Raw genomic sequence first — 26,669 nt, 5'->3', positions numbered from 1 at the left:
TGGTGAAGCACCCCTGCCCCCAAATTCCAGAGTCCTTGTCACAATGATCTATATCTTCCCCATGAGCCAGGAAAGAGTGTGAGAGTAGAAATTTTGGCTTATCACTAGATTCCTGGTTACTGACTGGCCCATCGTAGGTGTTCCACGCATATTTCATGAATGGAATGCTTTCTAAAGGCTTTTAAAAGTTATCTCTACCTTTGGTGTATATATTATACGTGTGCTGCAACAGGCCTACTTCAGGCCCTCAGGTTATATATCCCTGAACATGTTCCTCTACCATCAAAAATCTTCCAATGATTTTATCTACACCTTAGAAAAAGTATAGTTAGAACCCATAAGCTTTGACTCAATGTAATGAAAACCTGTCTTAGAGTATGAAAATGTATGAAAATGGAACAGATGGCCTAGAGAAGTCTTCATCACTGGAGCTGTTCATACACAGAGGCCAGTCACTGGACAGAGATGCTCAAGAAAAGACACAAGACCTTTCAAATCTTGTAATTTGTAAAAGTTACAGAAGTTACAAAAGTTACTTGTTAAAGTCCCCAGCTCCTAAGCATAACTTTCAGACCCTCCCTCAGCTCAGTGCCAGATGTATCTTGCCTCTTCTGTCTTGTACAGGATTAAACTCTAGCCTTGTCAGACCAGACTATTATACACCATTCCCAGCATTCTTTCTACAGTTACTAGCCACTGTGTTTTTGCTCAAACTGTTCTCACCACCTGGAATACCTTTTCCCATCATTTACAAGGCAGCCTGTCAAAATCACCCCACCCTCCAAAGCCCAGATCAAATGCCACCTCCTAAAGTCACAGCATCATAGAAAGTGAGAGCCAGAAGAGCCCATGGAGATCATCCAAACACCCTCCTCAGTTTACAGATGAGTTCCCTCCCACCCCCGCCCCACCAAAAAACAATGAAGGCTGCAAATTTAAGTGATTCAGCCAAACTTAGTGCTGGGACTATGATTCAAACCCAGTCATCAGTACTGATTCCAAATTTCAACACATCAGAACCCTAGTCTCTGGCCTGCCAAGCCCAGGACAACTACACCATTTTGCTTAGGCTTCTCTGCTACAACACTTACCTACCTGCTTTGTTCTGTGCTTACATGCATGTATGAAGACAGCTGTATTACAGAGGAAAGAGCCCCATATGTGGAGTTGTTCCTGAATTTAAAACTCACTCTTTTCTATTACTTACTACCCAAGTGACATTGCACAAACTACTTACCCTCTCTGAGCCTTGGTTTCCTCATCGCCTGGGTCTAGGCTCATATGGCATCTTCTCAGACGTTCTCTACCACTCTATCTAATGTCCTCATCCCACTCACATCACCTTTTTCCACTGATTCTATCACAGTCTAAAATCATCTTACTTATTTGTTTATGTGGCTGAATATTAAATCACTTAAAAAGCCAAACAAAAAAGTAAATAGATTGATAATAGGTAATACTATTATTACAGGGGTCAGTAGATTTTTTTTTTTCTGTGAAAAGCCAAAGAGTAAATATCTTCGGCTTTGTGAGCCGTATTGTCTCTTGCAACTCTCAATTCTGACACTGTAGCGTGAAAGCAGCAGTAAGCAGTTACTTACAAAACCAGGCAGGAGACCAGATCTGGCCCTCAGGCTCTAATTTGCGAACTCCTGGTTAACGGGAATAAATTAGAAAAAGTAAAAGGTCTTCATAAGAAGAGTTTCATAGTGATATTACATTTGAAAAACGTAACATCTCTTACAGACAACTGATTTGGCAGACTGTAATAAAATAAAAAAATAAGAAAGGCCTACCCTATAACCCAATTCTTATGCTTCCATCTCTGTTTCCTAAAAATCATTCACATGAGTTTCTGCACAGTTACATTCTGTGATATTCACACAGGATGGGGAGCACTGTCATAAACAGCGGAATGGACAGATCAAGTGGGGTATCTACATATGACAGAATGCTTTCGGCAGGCAAAAGGAGTGAATTAAGCCTAATATATCTCAATGTAGAAAAATATCAAGCAATTTTAAGAAATACTCTGTAGAGAAATACGCTGTAGAATATAGCATCTAATTAAATATTTAAATGCATACAATTCTACATATCATTTATATGGGTATGCATTATGGAGATGTAAGGAAAGCAAACTGGAAAAGTTGCTGGTGCCTCAGGGGAGGTAAATGGTGTGAGTGGTGGTCACATGGGGGCTACAGCTTTATACTGTTTTATTTCTTTCAGAAAGGAAGGAGAACAAAGACGACAGATTTTTTTTTAATGTTTATTTATTTATTTTTGAGGGGGTGGGGAAGAGAGAGAGGAGACAGAGGATCTGAAGCAGACTCTGTACTGACAGCAGAACCGGGAGATCATGACCTGAGCCTAAGTCAGACATTTAACCTACTAAGCCACCCAAGCGCCTCAAAGATGACAGAATTTTTAATTAATGTATTACTATTTACTATTACTTAAAATTAATTCAGGGCAGTGATACTGTTTTTATTATTGTGTGTGTGTGTGTGTGTGTGTGTGTGTGTGTGTATGCACACATATATTTTAAAGTTGCTTCCTCAAACACAGGAAATTCATTAGCTGTCCTTTTCATTTGTAATTCCTCAAGTCAGGAACAGTTCAATTTTCATCAGTTAGACTTTGTTTTCTATTTTCAAACTGTCTTTGAAGCACAATTACTTCTTCCCGTTGGGGGTGACTCTGTAGTTCCTTAAGGTATTGATGTCTGAATAAACAACATTTGGAGAATCTCCTCAAAAAATAATGTGATCTAATAGATTTTAATACACTGTACTTGAGTCCTATAATGATATCAAGATAATAATCCAACTTCAGATAAACCACAGTTTAGAATCCCACTTCTGAAATCTCCTCCACCTGAATTGCAAAGTAGGTCCACTGACAGATGTGGTGTGAAGAATATTATTTCACCTTGAAGGATGCTTCAGAATTAAACCGACTGTAAGGTAAGTTACTTGCCTCTCTAACCCTTAGCATTGGAGGAGGGGGTGGGCTTAGACTTAGATGAGACTACTTTGTAAGAGAACTCTTCTGTCATAAAAGTTCCTCTTGCTTCTTCTCCAGAGCCACAAAGGCTCCCATGGCACTTGTATTCAAAATAAAAGAGAAGGCACTGGATAAGCAGTGGGGCTGCTGGAAAGGGTTCATCACGGGAGAGGTAGCACATTACATAAGTTAAGAGCACCACCGCCTTTGGAATCAGGTCTGGGTTCCCATCCAGGGACAGTGGGGCTTCTGAGCACCAAGTGAGCTGATTTTTCTCACCTGCAAGAGCAGGATAACACCTGGCTCACAGTGCACCCAGACACAATATGGGAGCTTGACAAATGAGAGCCATTATCCTTAAATAATGTTTATCCAGGTATACTGAATTTTCAAAGTGCTGTTTGTTTTGCTATGAATGACTAGTTTTGTTCTTGGTTTTAGCTGTCCAATACAGCATATCTCAATTTATTTCATTTTAAAATACCGTACAAAAAGTGTTTTGGTGGTATAATTAGCCTTTATATTAAGAAACTTGAAGAATGAAGATATATGATAAATACAAGGCCTGTTTTCTATAAGCTAAGTCATTCTAAATAAATCTTTAAACTCACTCACTATCTAGCATAGCTCTGTTTATTTACTGCCAGCTATCTTCTCCATGCTGGTAATTGCTTTCTCCTGGCAGTCAGAAATTTATATGCCCTGTTTTGCCCAAATATTGCAGTTCACGTGCAGTGAAAACACTAACTCTCCTATGAGTCTTCTAATACCTATGGGGAAGAACATGGGATGGGCCAAGGATAGAATTTCAGTTTCAATTTTACATCATCTGGCTATTGTCAGTTCAAGTTTATTTCAGTGGAAGAATCTGAGGCACTTCTGAGGTTAACATTTATGAGCTCAAATAGGAAAAAAAAGGAGAGTTAATTCACTGGATTTGAAATACTCTATGGACATAATTTAGAACTACAGTCTGTATGCTTTTTCTCAGCTGACTTACAGGATGAAAACAACAGTTTAAACCTTTCAAGTTTGATTTGTATCTATTTAAACATTTTATTAGTTTAGCTATCCATGCATTGTTCTACTAGTGAAAAAAGCAATGTGAAAATTCTTACATATTTTAAGACAGGGGTAATTAAAAGAGATCCTCAACCAGATTCCTACTGAGGTCAATGCAAGCTTGGCTTAATTAAAGTTTATAGAATTTGGCCTGTATTATATTCAAACAGCAGATACTATTTTGTTATATTTGCAAGTTTGACATTATTTAATTATAGTTTCAAATAAAGGCATAAACATAAAATAGAAAAGACACTCTGTATTGCATGGTTATTATTTTGTCAGTGATTTTTACTGATACTAAGGGCCATGAAAAGAAAGATGGAATTGTTTACCAGAGTCCTGGGAGATTCATGAGCGTTCCATTTACACAGACCACTATAAAATGCAATGGTCTGAGGCTTAAACATACATTAATAAGAAAATGTCATTTTCAGAGCTAATCTAAAGGAAAATATTAAGCTGTATCTATTGAAAAATGACATGATCAATACATGACCTGTCTGGACAATTAAATCACCAGTTAACTAGTTCTTCATGGAACTGAGCACATGATGTAAAATATACCCATCATCACTGATACCTGAAGAGAGAAATACCAGTGGTAGGCATGATGGCAAATCATCTGATGACAGTTCTATAATGATTCAAAGGGCTGGAAGGTTACCTAAATAATTACCTTTCTCATCAAAATTGCACTCCACACATTCCCGAAAGTGAAATCTTCCTTAAATTTTCTAGTGACTAAGACAAGCTTTACGTTTATGCAGATCCTAACAAAAATATTTTCAGTATAAAATGCCCTCTTCTATTTGTTCCTCAATCAAATAAGGATAAAACAAGCATGGTCAGAATTTAGAAATCTTCTTCAAGAAGATTCTCTTCTTGGGACGCTTGGGTGGCTCAGTGGCTCAGTTGCTTAAGCATCTGACTTCGGCTCAGGTCATGATCTCATGGTGTGTGAGTTCTAGTCCTACATTGGGTGAGAATGAGCCCCGCTTCAGGTGAGCTCAAGTCCCGTGACCAGTGAATGTGAGCCTCTCTTCGGGTGAGACCTACTTCTCTCTCCCCCTTCTCTCTCGCCCTCCCACCCCACCCCTCCTGGGATTCTCTCTCTCTCTCTGCCCCTTGCTCACTTGTGCCCCCCCCTCAAAAAGTAAATAATACATAAAAGCAAGGGTCTGATAGTACCATTGTATTATCTATGTCATCATGTGTGTGTAAAATTTCCCTACTCTAAACTCATAGTAAACTGTAGTTTCAAGAACAGCAAGGGTGAAGTTGGAGACAAGGGCAGGGAAGAAGTCAGCCCCATCCTGTTTTAGGGAAAAGAATAATTTGTACGCTCCTCAAAACTGACAGGTAACACTTTGAGTAAAACATTTTCTTTATCATCTTAAACAGCTTCAAATAGGGCTTTGCCCTGGCCTTGAGATCATGAACAAATCCGAACAATGTGATGCATATTTCAAATGGCTTGGAAGCAGGCCCAGTAACGGAAAACAGGATGATAAGCATCCTTCCCTCTGTGATGACATGGCATTGCTCTCCTGTTCCAGGAGTGGCCTCAACGAACAACTAAACATACCGGCCAACAATTACTGCCAGAAAGGCCTTTTTATGCCAAAACCACAATAACTGTGTTTGGCACACACCCTTCCACGTTCACAGGGGTAATGGTAAATAACTCTATTCAGGAGATTAACTCATTTGGTTATCTGGGGCACAGCTAACAAATACTCGCCCGAGCAGGCATCTCATGACATGGTCATGCTGAAAGTTAAGAATTAGGAAAGATTCTTTTATAAAGCAACAGGCGGGAGGTCAGCACCTCAACCTTTGACATAAACCCCCACACTGCTCTGTCATCACTTTGCCTTCCAGTGTTCCTTTTCCTCCCAGGTCTTTCCACTCTACCCTGCTGGAGCCTGAGGCCATGATATACAAATTCCCCGATGTACCCATGAACCATTTACACAACACGAGCCTGAGCTCACTGTTCCTGTTTCAGCTGTTAATTTGACCCACAAAACTTGTGTCTAGCAGGAAGGATGTAAGACTGGCTTCTCCTCGTTCCCCAAAGCACATCTAACCATTACTGCTCAGCCCTGCCCTTGGGAAGCAGTTCCTGCTCCTCCGAAGCTCATGCCATGATGTTCCAGCACTTGCCGCCATCCTTCAATCCTGTTTTCTACCAGGCAACAGACCCTCAGACACTGAAGATTTGGGCACCTGACTGCATATTCTTACTTTTAACCTCAAGCCCTAGCCTCAGTGGAGATTATTACAGTCCATGTAAAAATCCCATGTACTATCCTAGACTCTCAATTATTTTACTATCTGAAAGCAAAAGACTATCCCTCCACTGCATTAGGTATCTAACCCAAGGCTACCTAGCCAAACTCTAGACCTTGACATCTAGATGTCCATGTCTCATATAAAATATGCAACTCTGACCATAACATACTGATCTCCAGTTATGTTATAGCACTGCTCACACCAACCTTCCTCTTTAATGTTACTAAGACCACCAGTGTCTTATCCTTTTCACTTACTGTCTGTGCTTGTCTGTCTCAGGCCACACCTATTACTCTTAAATTTTGTTCTTCTTTTAGCTTCCATGACATCACACTCCCCTGGTTTTCCTCCTCCCTTTCTTAGTGCTCCATTGGATGTTTCTCCTCTACCTAGCCTGTCAGTGTTAAAAGACCCTGAAGGTCACTTCTTAGCCTTCCTTCTTCTCTGTCTACATCTCTACATACATGATCTCACTCAATACCGTGGCTTTAAATCCTATACATATGTTGAGAATTCCCAAACTCCTCACCTCTGAGTTCCAGACACATATCCAATTGACTTCATGATATTTCCACCTGGAGGTAAATTTAACATGCCAAAACAGACCTCTAACATCTGTTATTCCTCTAGTCGTCTTCCTCTCTGACCATCATCAAGCTGCTCAGGCTAATAACCCATGGACTCATACGTATCACATTTTTTGAGAATACAATTTCTTTCTTTCCACATCCAGTCTGTTCAGCAATTCATTTTTCAGGTAACTACTGAGAAGCTACTATGCACCAGGCACTATTCTATTGGGATACAGTAGTAAACAGATACAAAATTTTTACTTTCCTGAAAGTGACCCTCTAGTGGAGATAGAAATTAAGCAAAAAATAAATAGAGAGAAATGATACATGTGGCAATATATATCACCATAAGGTAGTAATAGGTTCTAAGGAGATAAACAAGGCAGGGAAGGGGGCTAGAGAATGCTGGCATGGCAAGAAGAAGTAATTTTAAATACACATATCACGGAAGGCAGGGCAAGAAAGGTAGGAAGGTAACAGTTAATAAGAAAGTGAAACAGGTGAGGGAGCAAGTCATGAGAGTGTCTGGAAAAGGAGCATTCCTGGGGAAGATTCCAGCAAGCGTGAAGATCCTGAGGTGAGAATGAGTCAGGCATGTTCAACAAACAGCAAGAAGCCAATGTGGCTGGAGCACAGTGAATCCAGAACAGAAACAAGGGCTAAATTATGTAGGGCCTTGTAGGTCACTTTAGAGTTTAAATTCTGACATAAGAGACTAATGAAAGGTTTGAAGCCAAAGAATGACATGATCTAATTTATGCCTTACTGGCTCATTCTAGCTGCTCTGTGGAGAGTAGATGCAAGGAGACAAGAGTGAAATCAGGAAGCCAGTTATAAGGTTAATATAGTCCAAGTGTGAGATAATGATGGTTTAGACTAGGGATGGCTGTGGACACAGTAAGAAGTGGTAGGATTCTAAATATATTTTAAAGGTAGAGCCAAAAAATTGGCCATTAGTCAAATCCTGTGGGTTTTGTCCAAATATATCTCAAAATCATCCACTTCTCCATGGCCACCCCTAATTCTAAGCCCTCCCTCATCAGTTCTTTCCTGGACTGCTATTATAACTTACCTGGACTCCCTGCTCCCACCCTCGCCCTCCATTTTCAGCAATGTACCCAATAATTTAATAAAAACATCAGTGAGATTATATCCCTCCTCTGTTTCACATATGCTAATGTATTCCCACTGCACTTTATTTCCTGAAAAGCCCTGAAGGACAAAGCTGCCTGCCTTTTCAAGTTCATCTCATTCCAACCTTCCCTTCATTCACCCTGGATTCCTTTTCTTTCTTCTTCTTCTTCTCTTTTTAAATATGTATGTATATATGTATGTATGTATGATTTTGAGAGCGAGAGATAGAGAGCAAGTGAAGGAGGGGCAGAGATAGAAGGGAGAGAAAGAATCCCAAGCAGGCTGTCAGTGCAGAGCCCGACGTGGGAGTCAATCTCATGAACTGTGAGATCATGACCTGAGCTGAAATCAAGAGCTGGATGCTAAACCTACTAAGCCACCCAGACACCCCAACTCCTTTCCATTATTATCCAATTCTTTCCAAACCCAGGGTCTCTGAATTAGCTCTTCCTCTGTAACATCTTCCTCTGCAGCCCCTCCCAGTTACCCTCTTTCATAGCAGACTTTCTAACACTCACCTCAGTCTGTAATTGTCTTTGTCAACCATGTCCCCTCTCCATTATAACTGTTCCATTACAGCTGTAATTGTTGGCTGTCTCGTTCTCCACTATGTACTTAGTGCTTAGAACTGGGTCTAGCACCTTGCAGGCCCTCCATAGGCACTTTTTTAGAAACAATGAATCCATCATCCCTTCTTACCTTCCTTCCCTCCCTCCCCTCTCCCACCTAGAACCCATGGCTCATCATCTTACCACCTCCTTGACAATCCCTCAAGTTCCTGACTTCCTTGTCTGTCCATTTCACTTACCCAGCAATACCTGACATTGAATCAAACCAGACGATTACCAATTCTGTCCCAACATTCAGGCCAAAGAACACAACTGTAAGGTTTGGAGGAACAACTGAAATATAATAATCTCCAACTTCTGAGGGGCTGAAACTGCTCAGTGAACCTCTAGTAAATTTCCCTGGTGACTTCTCTCCCCCATTCTACCACTCTCTCCATGCTCTTAACCCATATCATCCCAATTCACTCTCAGAAGAACATCTTGTCATCTAACTTAATCAAGAAAACAAGAGTCAAAAGGAAGGACCCCCTTCCATTCTTCGGCCCTATCTCTCTACTACAATCCCCATCTGCATCCAGATCTATCTGTGTATCCCTGCCAGCCATGCATGGAATCCCTTCCCTCCTGTTCTCCGGAATTCATCACTGCACACTCCTCAGAACTTCATTCTATCAATGATGCCCTCTCTTTTTATAGATGTTCAATTTCTCCCTTTCTTCTCAGTATTTTCCATCAACATATGAATGTGCTCTGGTCTTCTACTGCTTACATGTTCCATTCTAGGTACAATCTCCTCTTTCTTTTCCTTTTATTTATAAGCTTATTGACAGGGTCATCTCAAGTAGAACATTACCTCACAACGAGGAGACAACGTAATGCAATCTATTATAAACCTTTATATCCCACTGATCTTGCTGTAGCCAAATTACCAACCACCTTTTAAAAGTAAAACATAACAAATATTTTCTCCATGATAAATATTTATTGAATATGTAATGTGTGACAAGCACTGCGCTAAGAATTGTTCTGATCTCATATTCATTTTCCTTTCTTTCTATAGTTTTCGTAATACAATATTCTCCTAGATTTTCTATCTACTTCACTCATCACTTCTTTTCAAGTCTCCTTTGATCAACCTATTATGCATTTCCCTTCAATTTTTTGTTTGTTTGTTTTCCTTTAAACTTTATTCACTCTTCCCTGGATGACCTCATCCTCATTTACCATTTTAATCACCTTCCATGCTGATCATTCCCAGAACATCCTCCAGTCAAAGTTTCTCTCTGGTGCTCAAGGCCTGTATATCTTACCACCTACTAGATATTCCCATTTCGATGACCCACAGGCACTGTAAAAGTAGCATATCTAAATTCTTCCTGTCCTCCCCACCTCTTTCCCAAACCAGGTACTTATATTATAATCTCAATCCCCATAATGGCGCCATTGTCTCCCCAGTTTCCTAAGCTAGAAGTTCAGAAGTCATCCATGATTTCTCTTGCATGTTCTCTCCCTCACACAACAACCAATGCCCTGAAAGTAAAAACAAAAACAAGAGAAATTTATCCAATAAATCTCCAATTTCTTTCAACTCTACCTCTTTAATCTCTCAAATTGGACCTATAATCCACTGAGGTTGTTCTACCAAGACTCATTAAATTAAAATCAGAGCATTTGGATGTGTGTGTGTCTCTGTTACTGAAGAGAAGGCAAGACTGAAAAAAGAAATCATACCACACAGGATAGCGTTTCTATCTTTGCGAAAGGGACATATATTCAGATGCAGCAGCATAAATTGAACTCTCACTCTTTAGAAAAAGGCCTAAATAAATTTCCGTTTTTGAAATCAGAGCATATTTATTAATACATCAACTCCAAGGCTACTCAAAAAGCCTTTCTGCATCCCACATCACTGTAGTAAAAGAACTCAGGCAAAGAACTTAACCAATTGAGATGAAAAACTAAACAAATATGTCTACCTCCTCTTCCTCCCACAAACCTATTAAAATGACAGGAAAGTGGCACAAAAGGAGACAAATCTATACTTGGATGAAAACAGCAAGGGGGACAGGAGGAATGGCTGGCAGAGCCACCAAACAAGCAATTTTAACAAATTTCTCTAAGACAAACTACAAACAGGACTTGATTCAACCACAGGAGAGAAAGCTAAGGAAGCTGCAGCTCTTCTTCAGAGAGGCTCCCAATTTATAGAGAAGGCAGGGACAGAGAGCAAGAGTGGGTTCCCAGGCAGTAACCGTACATAACTAAACACTTGACCACAGAACAGCTGGGCTGAACAACTCTTCTCACACCTAAGAGTTGAATAGAGATGAAATGCCTGCCTACTCTATAATTAAACATTTGCTAAAGGAACTTAAGGTTTATTCAGGATGGAAAAGAGCTTCTAAGGTAGGAGTTGTAAATTCTCAGTCCTCGTACTTTTGCATTTGGTGGGATGTGCTGTGGGAAGTACTCCTATCTATTCCCACCCAGCCATCTAGTCATCCATCCATTCATTCAACAAAATCAACTGAGAAGCTATCATGTACCAGAGAACAAAATGAAGTTCCTGCCCTTGTGGAGTTTACTTTCCAGTGGAGGTAGGCAATGTAGACAATAAACAAGTAAACAAGTAAATGAGACTTCAAAAGTGAAAGGGCAATAAAACAATAAGACAGTAATATGATTGAGAATGACAATGTGTGTAACATAACAGTATGAAAACGTGTGTGTGTGTGTGTGAGAGAGAGAGAGAGAGAGAGAGAGAGAGAGAGAGACAGGCAGTATGCACAGCGCTCCTACAGCTGGGTATCCCTGAAAGCTCCCCTAAGGTGACATTCTAGCTGAGCCTAAATGACCAGAAGGAGCCAGCCGAGTAGGGATCTGGAGCAGAGTATTCCAGGCAAAGAGAAGGGTCTGTACAAAGTCCCTGAGGAAGGAACAAGCAAACTTGGCATACTCAAAAAGAATCCAATGTGGCTACGGCCTAGTGAGTAAGGAAAAACAGTAGCATAAGCTGAGTTTGGAAGAGTAAGCAGGGAGCAGATCATATAGGACTTTACAAGCTTTGTAAAGAGTTTGCATTTTATTTTAAATGCAACAGTAAATCACCGAAGGCTTTTATGCAAGCAACAACTTCTGATCTGAGTTTTACAATACATCTCACTATGTTCTGCAGAAGGGACTCTACCAGGGCAAGAGCAGAAGCTTGGAGATCAACTGCATAGTTTGGATGAAAGACAATGGTGACCTGAGTGAGGATCACAGCAGTGCAACTGTACCACTGTGTGCACATTTTGGCAGAAAAGCCTACAAGACCTGTACACATTAACTGAATGTGAAAGGTGACACAAAGTGAGGAGTCTAGGGTATCTGGGAACTCTTTCTTACTCTACCTAAGCAGTAAAAATTTCACTGGTGGGAGAGTATAGCAGGGTGCCCTACTAGAGACTAAGCTCATATTTAAAGGGCTCAATGAGACTCAGGTCTCAGAAAGTGCTGTTGTGCATCAATGGACTCTTGAGTCACAAAAGTAGTGTCTCCTGGCCCATGTTGAGGGAGAAAGCCATCAGGGTATATGCTCTTAATAAGTAGGACAGACAACTGTCCAGGAAGGAGATATATTTAATATTTTTTTAATCGATTATTAAAAAGGGAAACCCAGGAAGCCTCTCTGATCATCACACACACTCCTGGCTTTGTTGCCTCTATGGTTTCTGTTCCTGCTATCCCAGATCAGCCAATATTGTCTGTTTCCAGTGATTATCTCTCTGTTCACCCTAGAATTCAACAGCTTCACAGGCTCCTGGTCCAACCAAACCAAAGGAGACTCAGATATCAGTGCTTCCTGTACATCTCACAGAACAAAGAGCTGCATACGAATTTCCTTGGTTGCTATGTGAGTCTACAGAGGGGACAGTCATAGGCTCAGTTAAGTGTATCACTGGGAAGAAAATAATAGATATTGGTAAGCTTAATAACTAATCAAGAAACATAAATATAAGTATGGATCTTAGTTAGTAGAGACCACAAAAAGAAAGAAATAAAATTTTTAAATGGTTAGCCAGCAGATCAGTTCAGTGGAAGAAAGGAAGAAAGTATGACAGATAAAAAACATGAAAAACAGCAAAAATGACTCTAAACAAAATAATGACAATGAACTCAAATAGGAAAAATATACCAACCAAAAGTACAAAACTCTACAACTGATAAAGACAATATGTGGCAAAAATTTTATAGATCCCATTGGCCTATCAAAAAGTCACAGAAAATTTAATTATAAAATTTGGAACTAAATATATCAAGCAAATATGAATCCATATAAGCTAGAGCATTCCATTTTAATACAAGTTAAGAGAAAATCTGGGCAGGAGAAAAAAAAGATACAAAGGAAGGGCACTATATACTTTTAATGATGTATCAGTAAGACAGAATAATCAACAACATAAATGCATCTAACAACAGTCTCAAAATATATAGAGCAACAATTAACTAAGCATGGGGAGAAAAAGCAAATAAATTTTAAAAGCTGGTGAATATTCTATCATATTCCTCTCTGAAACTCATAGAGCAAGCAGAAAAAATAAGCTAAGATACATAAGATTTGAATAACATGGTTAATAAGATCAAATTAGTAAACACATAGACTTTTATAAACAATGGAGAACATATTCCCTTCAAACACAGATATAACAATTATAAAAATGGACTATGTACTAGGCCTTAAAGCAAACATCCATAAATTCTCCCCAAATCAGTATCATATGATCTATGTTCTCTAAGCATAACATAAAAAAATTATAAATCAATGACAAGGACTAAAAACATACAATATGGGATAAGATGAAATAATAAGGGAATTCAGGAATACTTAGAATTAATGGAGTTAAGTGTTCAACTTTAGAAAATTTGTAAAAAGGCAATGAACACAGAGATGAAGGAGGGAAGAAAAAGAAAAGAAACAAAATAATACAAATATGGGCAGAAAAAACTGGAATAAAGATAAAAAAAAGTTGAGAGGCACCTGGGTGGCTCCATTGGTTAAGCACGCAACTCTTACTTTTGGCTCCGGTCATGATTTCACAGTTCATGGGTTCAAGCCCTGTGTCAGGCTCTGTGCTGACAGTGAGGAGTCTGCTTGGGATTCTCTGTCCCCACCTCTCTCTGCCCCTCCCCCACACATGCTGTCTCTGTCTCTCTCAAAATAAATAAACTTTAAAAATATATATTTAAAAAAACATTAAAAAGTTGAGAAAATAAATAAAACCAAATCCTAGTTCTTTGAAAAGATTAATAAAATTGAAACATCTCTGTCAAAACTAATCAGGGAAAATAAAAGTAAAAAGAAGCAAATGAACAGAATACAAAATGAGGAGGGAGAAAAAATGACATAGTATTCTCTTTAATTATGAAATAACATTATGACTAGTTATGTTCAATAAATTTGAAATATATAACATATATACAGTGTTTAAAACAGCCTAATATTGAGATATAAGGGCAGAGTCATGTATTACGGATGAGAATTTAAACAGTCACAGTCAGCCATTCTGGAGAATGCACTAGCAGGGCATACTGAAATCAAACGTGCAGATGCTGTAACATCCAGCAATCCCACTCCTGGGTAAAAGCTTCCCACGTGTTTATATGGATGTTCATGCAGCACTGCTGGGATAATGGAAGGTTGGAGGTAACCTAGAAGTCCTGCACTAGGGGAAAAGTTTAGTAAAATGAGTAAGAACATAATATAGAATATGATGCAGCAATTAGAAACTACAAACTACATACTAGAGGTACATAGAACAAAAACGGATAGACCTGAAAAATAGTATTAAGTGAAAATGATAAGAAATAGACATGTAAATTAAACATGCACATGCCACTATATTGCATATTTTACAAGACTGTTATGGTCCTGGTTTCTCTGTAAACAATTAAGTTTTACCTTTGCTGGCATTTTTAAATGAGTGGTATTATAATGGGAGTTCCTCGCCAACTATAATTTAGAAGAGATTCCATCAAACACAGATGACCCATTACTTATTGTCTTTTTAATGGTTTCCTCACTTCAGCAAAGCAAAAATTTGCTATGGTCCACAACAAGATCAAGAAGCCATTATTTAAGATGAAAATGAGTATGTGCTCTCTGAAACATGACATGTTCAAAACTAACCTTCCTAACCTTCCCTGCTACCAAAAAAAAAAAAAAAAAAAAAAAAAAAAGTTCTATATGAAGACTTCCACATCTTAACTGATAAAAACTCTTTTTCTTCTAAGACAAAATCCTTAGAACCATCCTTGAATTTTCTCACGATGCATATTAGTTGATTAGCAAATACTGCTGGTCCTACATTCAAAATATATCTAAAATCTGACCACTTCTCACCACCTACTCTGCTACTGCTCTGTCTCTCACCAGGATGAAATACAAGAGCCTTGTGATTAACTTCCCTGCTTCTCCTTGCCACACAGCAGCCTGTAAAAAATTAAAAATGGCCATGTCATTCCTCTGCTCAAAACCTTGCAAAGCTTCCCATTTCAGCCAGGGTAAAAGCTGAAATCTTTACTACACTCCACAAACCCTATGTGGCCTGTAATCCTCCCCCCTCCCTACTCTACTCCATCCACACAGGACTCTTTTGCATACTCCTGCCTCACAGCCCTTGAGCATATATCACATGACTAAATTCTGCACCTCCTTCAGTCTTTGGTAAAACAACATCTTTTTAAATAGGATGATCAACATGTGCTTTCAGGTCTGTTTGGACCAGAAGGACAAGAAAGATCTATAAATCAGTTCTCTAGGGAGGTGCCAGATAGATAGAGAACACTCCAGATTCTTTACGGACTGCCGTCCTATCACAAGAATAAGTTAAAGACTGAGTTACCAAGCTTTTATAAGTCAGAAGATTGGCTTAAACTTTTCCATGATTTTACGGTTTGCACAGTGTACTCATATAATGCTTGATCATGGGGCAAGAAGCCTGAGAACTTATAAAATCAAGGCTGTCAGATGTTTGTGACAAAAAAAAATAACATTAAAAATAAAACTGAGTTCTGATGTTATTTCAAAACTGATTCTCTGGATAAAAGTTAACTAAAGGCAACCAAAAAGTGGAATAGAAAATACCAGAATGATCTTTTTGTGCTTCAACTTCTTTAAATCTTCATCTAAACAGGAGGCTGTCTTACTGTTGTTCTAAAACTCCAGTTCAACAAGTATTTGAGTTGCCAAAATATGCAGGGATCATAATAAATAAATAAATAAATAAATAAATAAATAAATAAATAAGATGATCAGGTGTGTAAAATGACAAAGACTGATTATGGGATTAAAACTGTGACTTCTGTGGCCTTCCCACTCTCTGTCCCTTAGCTTTCCTAATCCTCCTTATCCTGCTCTACTTTGTTTTCCACTAGTATCTATCAATTTTTAATATATTACAAAAATACATACTTACTGTGTTTATTATTTTTTCATCTCTTCTTTCTAGAATGTAACTGTATAAGGTCAGGGATGTTTGTTTTTTCACTGATTACACCTGGCATGAAATGGAGGTTCAATACACTTTCACTGAATGAATGAATGGGGTGAATGACTAATTGGTTTAGTGTAATCTGGGCATATAGCAAGACTAAAATCAAGGCTGTAGGGTAAAAAAAGAGAGAGAGAAGATGTGGAACCAGATAAATAGTGGGTATGAATGGAGCCACTGAATAAAACCAGGATCGAGTCCTGGGAAGGTGAAATGCAGAAGAGCAGGAATCCAAGAGAAGAACTCATTGTAGACATAGTTAAGAAGCAGAAGCAGAAGGTCAATACCTGGGAAAGTAGGTCAAGGAGTTTGGAAGAGGGAAGCTAAATCAATCTCCCAGATGACAGGCACTGACATGTCTAGAACTGCTCACAGGCCAGCCATATATATTGAAGGCTTTACTCAGCCGTAGATATTACTCACCACCCTGAAAAATGTGGGCCCAGCATATGAAAAATTCTGATAGTGACACTTATCTTCATGTATTTATTATGCCCAAGTAAGACTTTCATGTAAATGATAATAGCTAATAGTAAATTAAAAACACCACTTCTAGGCAAGTTCTCATCCTCCTTAGGGACTATTTACCAGCTGCTCTTTGTATAGTGAATACACAGTACAATGCTGATTAAACCATGGTTCATCCTTACTGACACAAAAAGAGAAATCAGTAATTAATAAATCTATTATTTGCTCTTATTAAACACCTTCCCTTTCTATGTAAATCACTAATTGCCAATAATTTACTAAATAAGTTAACTTAAACAACATTTCAGGCAAATCCAAAAAAAAAAAAATCATGATAAAAAGCAAGGGTTCATGTAAAGTCTAATTCTGAAGAACAGTGAGTTACTATTTACGGCATTTGCTTCCAAGATTCACTTTTTCTTTATTTCTAAGTATAGCAAAGACAGAATCTAGAAATAGGCCAACAATTACCATAGGAACACTTCCTAGAAATGAACACGTTTCACTGTAGACTTTGTCTTTAGCTCAATGATACATCTAGTTATCTTAAGAGCTTGAAAGCAACTATGCTCCAGTGATACTTGGTTACCTGAAGGTATTAAAATACTCCTCTTCCCATGCCCCAAGTCTGCATAATGTTACTGTACTTCTTCTAACAATCAACTGAACATCTTCTAAATTTATTCATCAACCAAGTTATCCATAATAATCCATGATGATTTTAAGGGAAAAAAAAGAGGGATATTGATAAAAGGTAAATAATGTAACTTGTGGAATAGAAAGGCAAAAGAAAGGAACAAAACTAGAGAATTTAAGAATGAGAAAAAAAGATAAAAGGGAGTAGAAATGAACTCCCAAAATATTCACTTAAAGTTTTCCTCCTAGATTTTTTTTTTTACCAATGCAATAAAAACAGATTTTCTGTTGCAGAACATTCCCTAAAATGAAATTTTAAAACAGCTTGGGAACAGCATACTAGATCTCTTTTACAGATCATTGACTTAATGAAGATTTTTCTTCATGAGCATAAGTGGGCAAAAATGCAAATCAACAGTCCTTAATGCTCCAAAGGCTTTGATTAGTCCCAGAGGTGTGTATTTTCTAAAGCATGCTTTCAAAGAAGAGCTACTCTTCACAAATCATCTAAAGGGCATCCTCTTACTATTAATGCTGTTAAATTAATTCTCAAAGGTCAATTGCTCACACCGTGGGATACCTCTAATGACCTAAAAGGGATGAACAACTACAATAATTTTCTAAATAGAACTCATTTTAATCTACATTAATTTAAAAACAAATGTTACCACTTCCCCAGGAAATAAACAAGCCACAGCTTTGTTTAAAGCTCAAATTTTAGGTGGGTAGATTTTTTTCTTTGATATCCACATTTCCCAGTATGTACCCCATTTTTAGGGAGAATAAAAGTATACACAGAGTACTGTACCCATATTTTGCTTTTACGGATGACTGGGTATTGTGGATTGAACAATGTCCTCCAAAAAGAAATTCTGAAGTTCTAACCCCTGACTCCTGTGAATGTTTTGGAAATCGGGTCTTTGTGGATGTAATCAAGTTAAGATGAGGTCATAAATCCAGTTCTAAATCCAACATGATTGGTGTCCTTTACAAAAAGATGGAAATTTGACTGCAAAGACATACACAGGGAGAAAGAATGTTACGTGAAGGCAGAGGCAGAGATTGGAGTGATGGCCAGCAAGAAAGAACTCTTTCCTAGAGCCTTCAGAGGGAGTATGGCCCTACCCACACCTGGATTTCAGACTTCTGGTCTCCACAACTGTAACAGAATACATTTCTGTTGTTTAAGCCACTTAGCTTGTGATACTTTCTTACAGACTGTGACATTTTAGAACTAAGAAAGCATGGTCTCCTAAAATCAAGTAAATAAAATGTTTCAAGGAAGTTGTGATGACCTGTGTCAAGAGAAAGACCAGGATATTGAAAGAGGTAGTGTTCAGAGAGAAAGAGTGAAACTAGAATGAAGGAGAATGATGTGAAGGTCTGCAGAAAACTACAAAAAAGAGGGGAAACAGGTGATAAAGTCTGCGAGCATATGGTCAACTTTCAAAGGAGCTGTAGGTTTTAGGGCAGAGAGGCAGACAGTGATCTGGAAGCATGCACAAGGACCAAGGAAGACCACTGCCCCACATCAGGACTTCACATTCTCCTCTCTTTCTCATCACTCCAACCAAGACCCCACCAAAACCTTCAAGTTCATTTAGTTTTCATGTCCCAGGGTATCTCTTCAGGGAATCCCATATAAGACAAACAACCTCCCAAATCAGCTTGGTCCAAGGAACTGATCAACTCTGGGGATGCCACAGAGCACTGTGCTCACAGTAGTGGAAGCTCAGACTACTAACAAGACCGAATAAATATTCAATGTCTACCCCAAAACAGATCTACTCTCTTTAGGATTCTTCAGGCCAATGGTTCTTAGTGAGGAATGATTTTGTCCCCCAGGAGATATCTAGAAACATTTTTGGTTGTCACACTGGGGAGCAACAAAGGGACAGGTTGCTACTGGTATCTGTGGGTAGAGGGCAGGGATGCTATTAAGTATCCTACAAAGCATAGGCCACCCACTACAAAGACTTACATGGCCCAAAATGTCAACTGTACTGAGACTGAGAGACTCGAGTCTAGACCAAATGACCTGGGGCAAGAGGAGCTCTTGGGTTCTTTCATATGGGCAAGGAATCCCATCCATACCAGTTTATCTACAACAGTTCTGACAGGGTATGGCTACAGGGCCAAACCAAACAGTTAGCCTTATGACTTCTATTCCAAATCTACTCAAATAGGGCCAGGAAAAGCTAGGAAAAAAAAAATCCTTGAGGTTAACTAAATGGTAAAAGTTAAAAAGAAAAAACTGTGGACTATATCAGATGTTAGAGAAGCAATTTTAAAATGAGAACAAGCAAAAAGGCTTTTCTTTAAATTTAAGAAAGCAGAAAATGTAACCCTTTTCATTTTGGATAAATAATACCATATAGTAAAATTCAAAAGTCAGCATGCTTTCTTAGTTCTACCCACTGCAAAGCATTCCTTCAATAAGATGTTTCCATATTCTTGACTATAAAAGGAAGCTAATTAAAGTGAGTTTTTTGAGACTATATCCTAGGAATTCAAAATAATTGATGTGTTGCTTTTTAAATGAGAAGCCAAGAATCTTCACATTAAGGAGCTTACGTGTTCGTACCTCATCGATATTTCACTTATAGTATCAGTATTTTACTAGATCCATAATCATCCACAGTTGTCCTTCCCGGAATTCCCATTCTTTTTTTAGGCTATCTCATCAATTAACAGTTTTTCCTTCCTTTAAGGGGTTTCCAGAGAATTGTTTTGAAGTGTCTACTTTCTACATGGAAAGCATTCTGACTCTACCATTTCTATTTCCATTTTAAAATCTGCTCTAAGAAAGTTTCAACCAACATATATGGGGTAGGAATGCTGTGTATTCGTAAGAAATTAGATCCTCCTGCCTCAGTGTTTTATCAGCAGGCTGCCTAGAATCCAGTGTGCTGTTTTATCAGAGGAACTTTTGCAGCAAGATGGTTTATGTGCATGTTGTTAAAGGAGTAAACCCTTCAGTGAGGTTCCCATTTATATATGACCCTGACCTGAGAGGAGTCAGGTCTGACCATCAACTGTTCCCACAAGGCTGAGGCCAGCTGCAGCTTTAACAAACACAGGGGTCCTCAACCTCCATCCTCCATTTGGGTGCCAGGAGTTTGTGAAGGAAAGAGCACTATGAATATTTCTCTTCAAAACACATCTCCACAATGTCTGACAGTGTCCCTCACAGGACTGTTACAAGAGTAGGGCCCATATCTACTAGAGGCTCTATATACACAGTCAAAAGGTAACCGTATTGGTATTCCAATAATAAAACAGAATTCTTTAAGGAAAGTAACCCAAAAAACACATGTATACATTCAGATACACACACATATATATCTGCGTGTGTGTGTGTGTGTGTGTGTGTGTGTGTGTGTGTGTGTGTACATATGTAATAGGAAAGATTGCTTGACTTACTAACTGATTCATTTAAGAAAAAAAAAAAAACACATCAGAAATGTCTCAAAATGTCCATCAGGGGAATGGTCAAGCAAATTATATCATACTTGCATAATAGAGAAAAAATGGGGGAAAAAATGTGACCGTGTCTACCATATGCCAGGTGTTTTTATATTATCTTATTTCATTCTCCCCAGTGCTCCATCAATTACCCTTTTAGGTAAGAATCACTAACCACAATTTACAGAAGACAAATGAAAAGCCCATAAAGAAAGTTGCCCTGGGTCACAGAGCTAGTGAAGAGCAAAGCTGACATTCACATCTAGGTTTTCTTACTCTCTGCCCAGCATTCATTCCACTGCATTCCAGATTTTCCCCCAAGATCTACATTTGGACTAAGTCAATAAATGGAATTGTAAATATGAAATAAAGTTAAGCAAAAGTCAAACCATAGCATGAATGTATTGGTTTCAATCATACGAAACTGTATACGCATATACTAAAACTGATGATAATCAGAATGAAACTGACAGAAAAAAATGGAATTGAAATTACCCCCCGTTTGTTTTTCCTATGAAGTTGCTAAGCACATAATAAAGAAAATCACCCAAATCTGCTCCTCCATACATGCCTGTTCTGGCCCACCTAAGGTTAAGAAAAGGCAATAAATTTAAAACACCTTGTTAAAGGCTGAATGTGGCTGGGCCAGTTTAAGATAAATATCCCATCCTTCATAAAATTCTCAGCTCTTTCAGAGACAAAGGGACTGGCAGAGTTTCTTCACTGTATCAAAAGATGGAATTTCTGCAAGTTAAAAAGCTTAGAGAGCAAGTTCATGTCTCTACAGAACTTTCCTTTTGTAAAAATTAGCACTTACACTGTATGACAAACATTCTTTAAATTCTCCCCTCAACCAAAAGAATTTAATCCTGGGACATCCCCTTTACAGTGGCTTTGCCCACAGAGCATCTATCACCTTGAGCCAAATAGAATTATCTTGGAATCCCCCTCCTCTTGTCCTCTCCTCAGATCTGGGAGCTATACCACTGTTTAATTGAGTAGCCGGACCCAAACACGGATCTCACCTTTACATTAGGCTGTAACTTGCAGAAATAATTAGGGGTGGGCCTGGATGGAGTGCAGGCCCTGAATAACAGAGTAACTGGGAATTTGTATGAATAACTGCCCTTCCAAAGATAAACTGAGAAGTGGCTCACTAGAGGTTTACACAGTCCTGTTCCCAAACCCGAAAGCTGAGAACCAGGCAAGATGTCACTTTAATCTTGCCCCTTGGTTCTTTCATTTTTATAATGGGCAGTTACCTATGTCTCTTGATTCAGGAAAACAGTACATGCATGAAGTGTTGGCAAAGGTTTTCTGAAATTGTTTTAAAAAAAAAATGGTTTATAAATACAATTCACATTGGTGTCAGCTTCTTTATGAAAAAGTATTTCTTAATTAAAAAAAAATATGGAAGTAAAAGTTCCTCTACTGATTTCCCTTAAAACTACTGTTTTGATTTAAAGTTACATATTAATAGTCTCTCTTGGTTCTCTCTTGTTTTAAAACTCTCACCTACTTCCTCTTTTGTTATGTTGACTACTAGTGATAAAATATCCTGATGCAAGAATCTAGGAGAATGCTTGAAATGACTACAATCAGATTAGATCATAATATTATTAAATTCAAGGGTAGCAATTAATTAGACCCATAGTTTTTCAAATCTTCCTGACTGTCCACACACACAAAAAAAGTCAGTTAGCTAAACTAACTGATCTCATTCTTGGTTTCTGGCTACAGCTCCACAGGTTTAATAATAAGCTCACCTACTGAAATTTCCTTAAGATGACAGTCACTCTACTGAAAGCTTTGCATGTTTTATCTCACTTAATCTTCACAATAATCCTTAGTAGTAATTTTTTTTTGTTATTAGTATTGTTAAAGTTCTTGTTATCTATCCCCATTTCACAGATGAGGAAACAGGCACACAGCAGTAGACTCACTGGCCCAAGATCATTCACCTAATACACTGGGAGCCAGAGCCAACTCCCAGACTGGCTGGCTCCAGCAACCATGGGACCACCGCGCCATCACTGCTGCTCTCTGCAGCCATGCAGGTGGCTCCTCTGGCCATTCAGGTGGCTCCTCCTTCTTTAAGTCAGGTACATTGCTACTGTTCCCAAACACAAATTTAAACTCACATCTCTCATCATTTTCACTGCTTCCCTGGTCCTCCCGAGTCTTCTGGCACACATTGCTAGCCTTCTTTTGATGTAGACCAAGACGTTGGTATCTCGTCCTGAAAAAGGAAATATGAAACACCAAAATTTAAAAATACAAAAGCTTTCAGCTGAGCAGCAAGAAAAAAATACAGAGGCTCCTTTGCCATACCCTTAAAGGAAAACCTCAGAGAGAACAGAGTGCTCCTTTGGCTTTTTCTTACTGCCAGGAGCACTGACGAGTTTGCTAATAGTAAAATGCATACAGTGTAGTCAAAGCACTTAGACTTCCAAAGGTCAAATCATGTGACTGATTACCTAATCCATACTTTTGAGTTAGGATGTTGAATATTTGATAAATAAAATCATCTGCCACAAAGTGCTGGGGAAATGAGCATACCCATATTGAATGTGGTTTACAAGCAAGCATTCCATATTCTTCAGTTTGCATGCTTTTGCTGAACATGCAAAGAGGTGAATCTCAGGTTGCATCTTGATCAACTTTTTTTTTTTTCCTGCTTGACATTAAGTCTGGAGAAGCCTCATCTTGAACTTCTGTTTTATATTATTCCTTCCCTAATACTAGTGACATCATAATCATCTCCAGGTCCCCAAAGCAGTCTATTTTAGATGGCAATATAACACATTCCAGATATGACAATAGAGTATGTAACAAAATGAAAAACTACCCTAGTGTTAGAGAAAGCATTGACAAGCTAACTAGTTACAATAATAGTCACTAAAATGGCACTAAAAAGTACATTAACAACTTCTCATCTTAATCTTTTAATTATATGTCTTTTTGGATATGTTTCTGAACCAGTGAGAACATGCATTCATTTAATCCTCAATAAAATTACCATGTTTTAGAAAAATATGACACACCTGTTATAGATTAAGTACATGTATAATATGCAGCTATTAAAAGATGTTAAGACCAAAGTCCTAACATTTCAAGTTTTAAAACAATGAGAACAAGATGTGTGCTGAAAATTTGCCAAGTGCCTACAAATTATTTTAAAGATGTGATTATATTTTTTGGATAGATGTAGGCAACAGGTTGAAAGGATTTAATTTACAGAAAAAAAGGAATAAAGAAAATTTCTTAAGTTATATTATAGTTTATGTAATGTTATGTGTTAATTCTCATTTAGTTCAGAAAATAGACATTACTATACACATGTCTTCAAAATTCATTCTTATAAATTTTTTAAAAAGCAAGATACAGATGTGATTAGAAACTTGATTAACATATATACCTACTGCTTATAAATAAATATACTTACTGAATATGAAAAAAAAACCTGTGTATTATTGTGTTGTGTGGACATATTCATGTATACACACAAAAATCAAAGATCTCGCTGTAACTTAGTTATAAAGACTAATGCACTCAGTGTCTGTGTCAAATACAAGTTTAGCACTAAAATTTAATTCTATAATCTCAAATATGAAGGCAATGCAATCCTACTCCCCAAGATGCAGGAGGGAGAAATTCCACCTTAATGAAACAACCTGAAGTCTGAATGGACAATGAAAGGATTGCTACATTTCTACTTAAACAACCAACAAACTGACAAGTCAAGTGGCTCAAGGAATTCCAGAAACAATTTTGTTGTCTTGTTTTTTTATACCATCCCCCCAAAATATCACTGACCCTCTGTTTAGTGCACTAAAGTAAACGGTCTCATTTTAAAGAGTTATCTTAAACAAAAGCAGCCACTATTTTTAATATAAGAAAGAGAAATAATTATGAACCCATGGCTTTTTCTCTCTGAAAGCCAATACCAAAGGGCTAAATACTGAGATAATCACCAATAACGGTGATACTCTTAGTTGTCCTATTTCCACCCATGCTGTAGAAGACTCCTAAGAGAAAACCTTTGATTACATTAACATGAATTTAAGTCCTGTTTCCCAACTAGAACTTAAGTTATGGGGCAGAGAAACAACTAATAAACAGAGAAATACATAAGAATTCTTGGGAGAAAGTTATCATTAAAGGTTATTACCATTTATTTCTGGAGTTAAGGATCTTAAGAGCAGGAAAGAGAATCTGAACATTAAGTGAACAGCAATAAAGCTATAATTATGTACTGTGCTCTTATGGAAAGGAAAAAAATTATTAAGAAGAAAGGCAAAGGGGCACCTGGGTGGCTCAGTCAGTTAAGCGTCCAACTTCAGCTCAGGTCATGATCTCACAATTTGTGGGTTCTGAGCCCCGCATCAGGCTCTGTGCTGACAGCTTAGAGCCAGGAGCCTGCTTCGGATTCAGTGTCTCCCTCTCTCTCTGCCCCTCTCCTGCTCATGCTCCGTCTCAAAAGTAAATTAACATTAAAAAAAATTTTTTTAAAGAAGGCAAAAATTAATATTTATTCTCATCTATGAGAATCCTGTTTTGAACTGGCCTGAAAGTTTGTTCCGATTAATCGTGTTACAGTTCTGATCTCCCATCATGTCAACCTGGAGAAAACCTTACTATGTTGGGCTTCATACTGGGATCCGTGATGCTGTAGCTGCTGAGAACGCCGGTAACAGCCATCTCCAGCCTTCAGGGCCTGCTTAAACAGCTTTTCTGCTTCAGCAATGGTTGTTGCTTCCTCTTCAGCCAAGAGAATATAAGCAGTTGCACACCTGTCCATTCAGATAATAGCCACCATCAATTACAAATCCAAAGACACTGGAATAGCTGTAGGAGTACATGCAGAAGGGCAAGGAGTTATGCCAAAAACATGCAGAGTGGCCAACTGGTTCATGCACCCCTGGTCTGTAGTTGTTGACACAAAATAATGGCACAAAAGAAATGTCTGTATTTTAGCTTGAAAGGTAGGATGTGTAGTGTTAGGATCTGGGGCTCACGTATGGACTCTGCCCCTTATTAGTATGTCACTTTGGGCAAGTTATTACTCTGCCTCCCTGATGGAGAACAACATGGAATCTATTTGTTCACACTGTTGTTGTGAAGGTTAAGTAAGGTGATGCATGTAAAGTGCTCAGTACAGTAGCCAGCATGTGGTACATAATCAATGTCAACTGACAGTGGCAATGATACTAGCTATTGTGAAATATCTCCTCCCAGCTCTCAAAGTTAGAGATCCTATATATAAGTTTACTGCTATTTACTAAACACCGATTCTCTTTAATATAAGGGTTTCTTCAGAATGAGAAATTCATTAAATCGGATAAATTACTGATTAAGACAACAGCGCTTCAACATCTCATTACAGTTAGCACTGATGTTCTGCCAGAGAACACTGGAAGAACCTACAGGTAGTGTTGTTTCTGAAGAGCTCAAAATCTGAGTCAGCCTCAGTAGTGAACAAGAGTTAAATCTCACGCCTTTAGCAATAATAGCTACCACCTGTTGCTTAGTATACATTAAGCACTGTACCAGGCACTTAACATATATCGTCTCATTTAATCCTTTCAACAACCTCTAAGCTAGGAAGCCAGAAAGGATAAGCAGTTAACTAACAAACACGGGAACTCTTGGAAATTTAAACCTTCCCAATCATGTAAGAACAACCCAACTGCCAAAGAAAGGGAATGTAATTAGGAAATGGTGACGCCAGAGCAGACCGTACAGGTCCCGATCTGCACCGATCCCTTTGTTTTCCTTCTTCTCCACTGCCCCTCTTGTGGTCATTTCCCTACTTATCAGAACCTCCATCAGACCACAGGAGAGAAAATAAACAGAAAATGAAACCAAATGTTGCTTTTACCATTCATAAACTGCAACAGCCAGCTAGGAAAAGGAGGCTGAAC

At 38.4% G+C, this 26,669-nt stretch overlaps 1 protein-coding gene across 5 annotated transcripts in view; it reads right to left on the bottom strand.

Moving 5' to 3' along the window:
• Positions 1-26,669, bottom strand: part of ST7 (suppression of tumorigenicity 7) — a 249,460-nt gene that overhangs the window by 66,017 nt on the left and 156,774 nt on the right. For all 5 annotated transcript variants that reach the window (XM_053896838.1, XM_053896839.1, XM_019418043.2 and 2 more), the window contains 2 exons: positions 25,384-25,538; positions 22,887-22,984 (listed from right to left, as the gene is read on the bottom strand). In XM_053896838.1, coding sequence (XP_053752813.1) covers positions 22,887-22,984; positions 25,384-25,538 — 253 coding nt within the window. The remainder of the gene's footprint in view (positions 1-22,886; positions 22,985-25,383; positions 25,539-26,669) is intronic.

Source organism: Panthera pardus, unplaced genomic scaffold, assembly GCF_024362965.1.
Source record: "Panthera pardus isolate Hobbes unplaced genomic scaffold, ASM2436296v1 HiC_scaffold_8, whole genome shotgun sequence".
Classification (NCBI taxonomy): Eukaryota; Metazoa; Chordata; class Mammalia; order Carnivora; family Felidae; genus Panthera; species Panthera pardus.
This window is presented reverse-complemented; position numbering and strand designations above follow the sequence as displayed.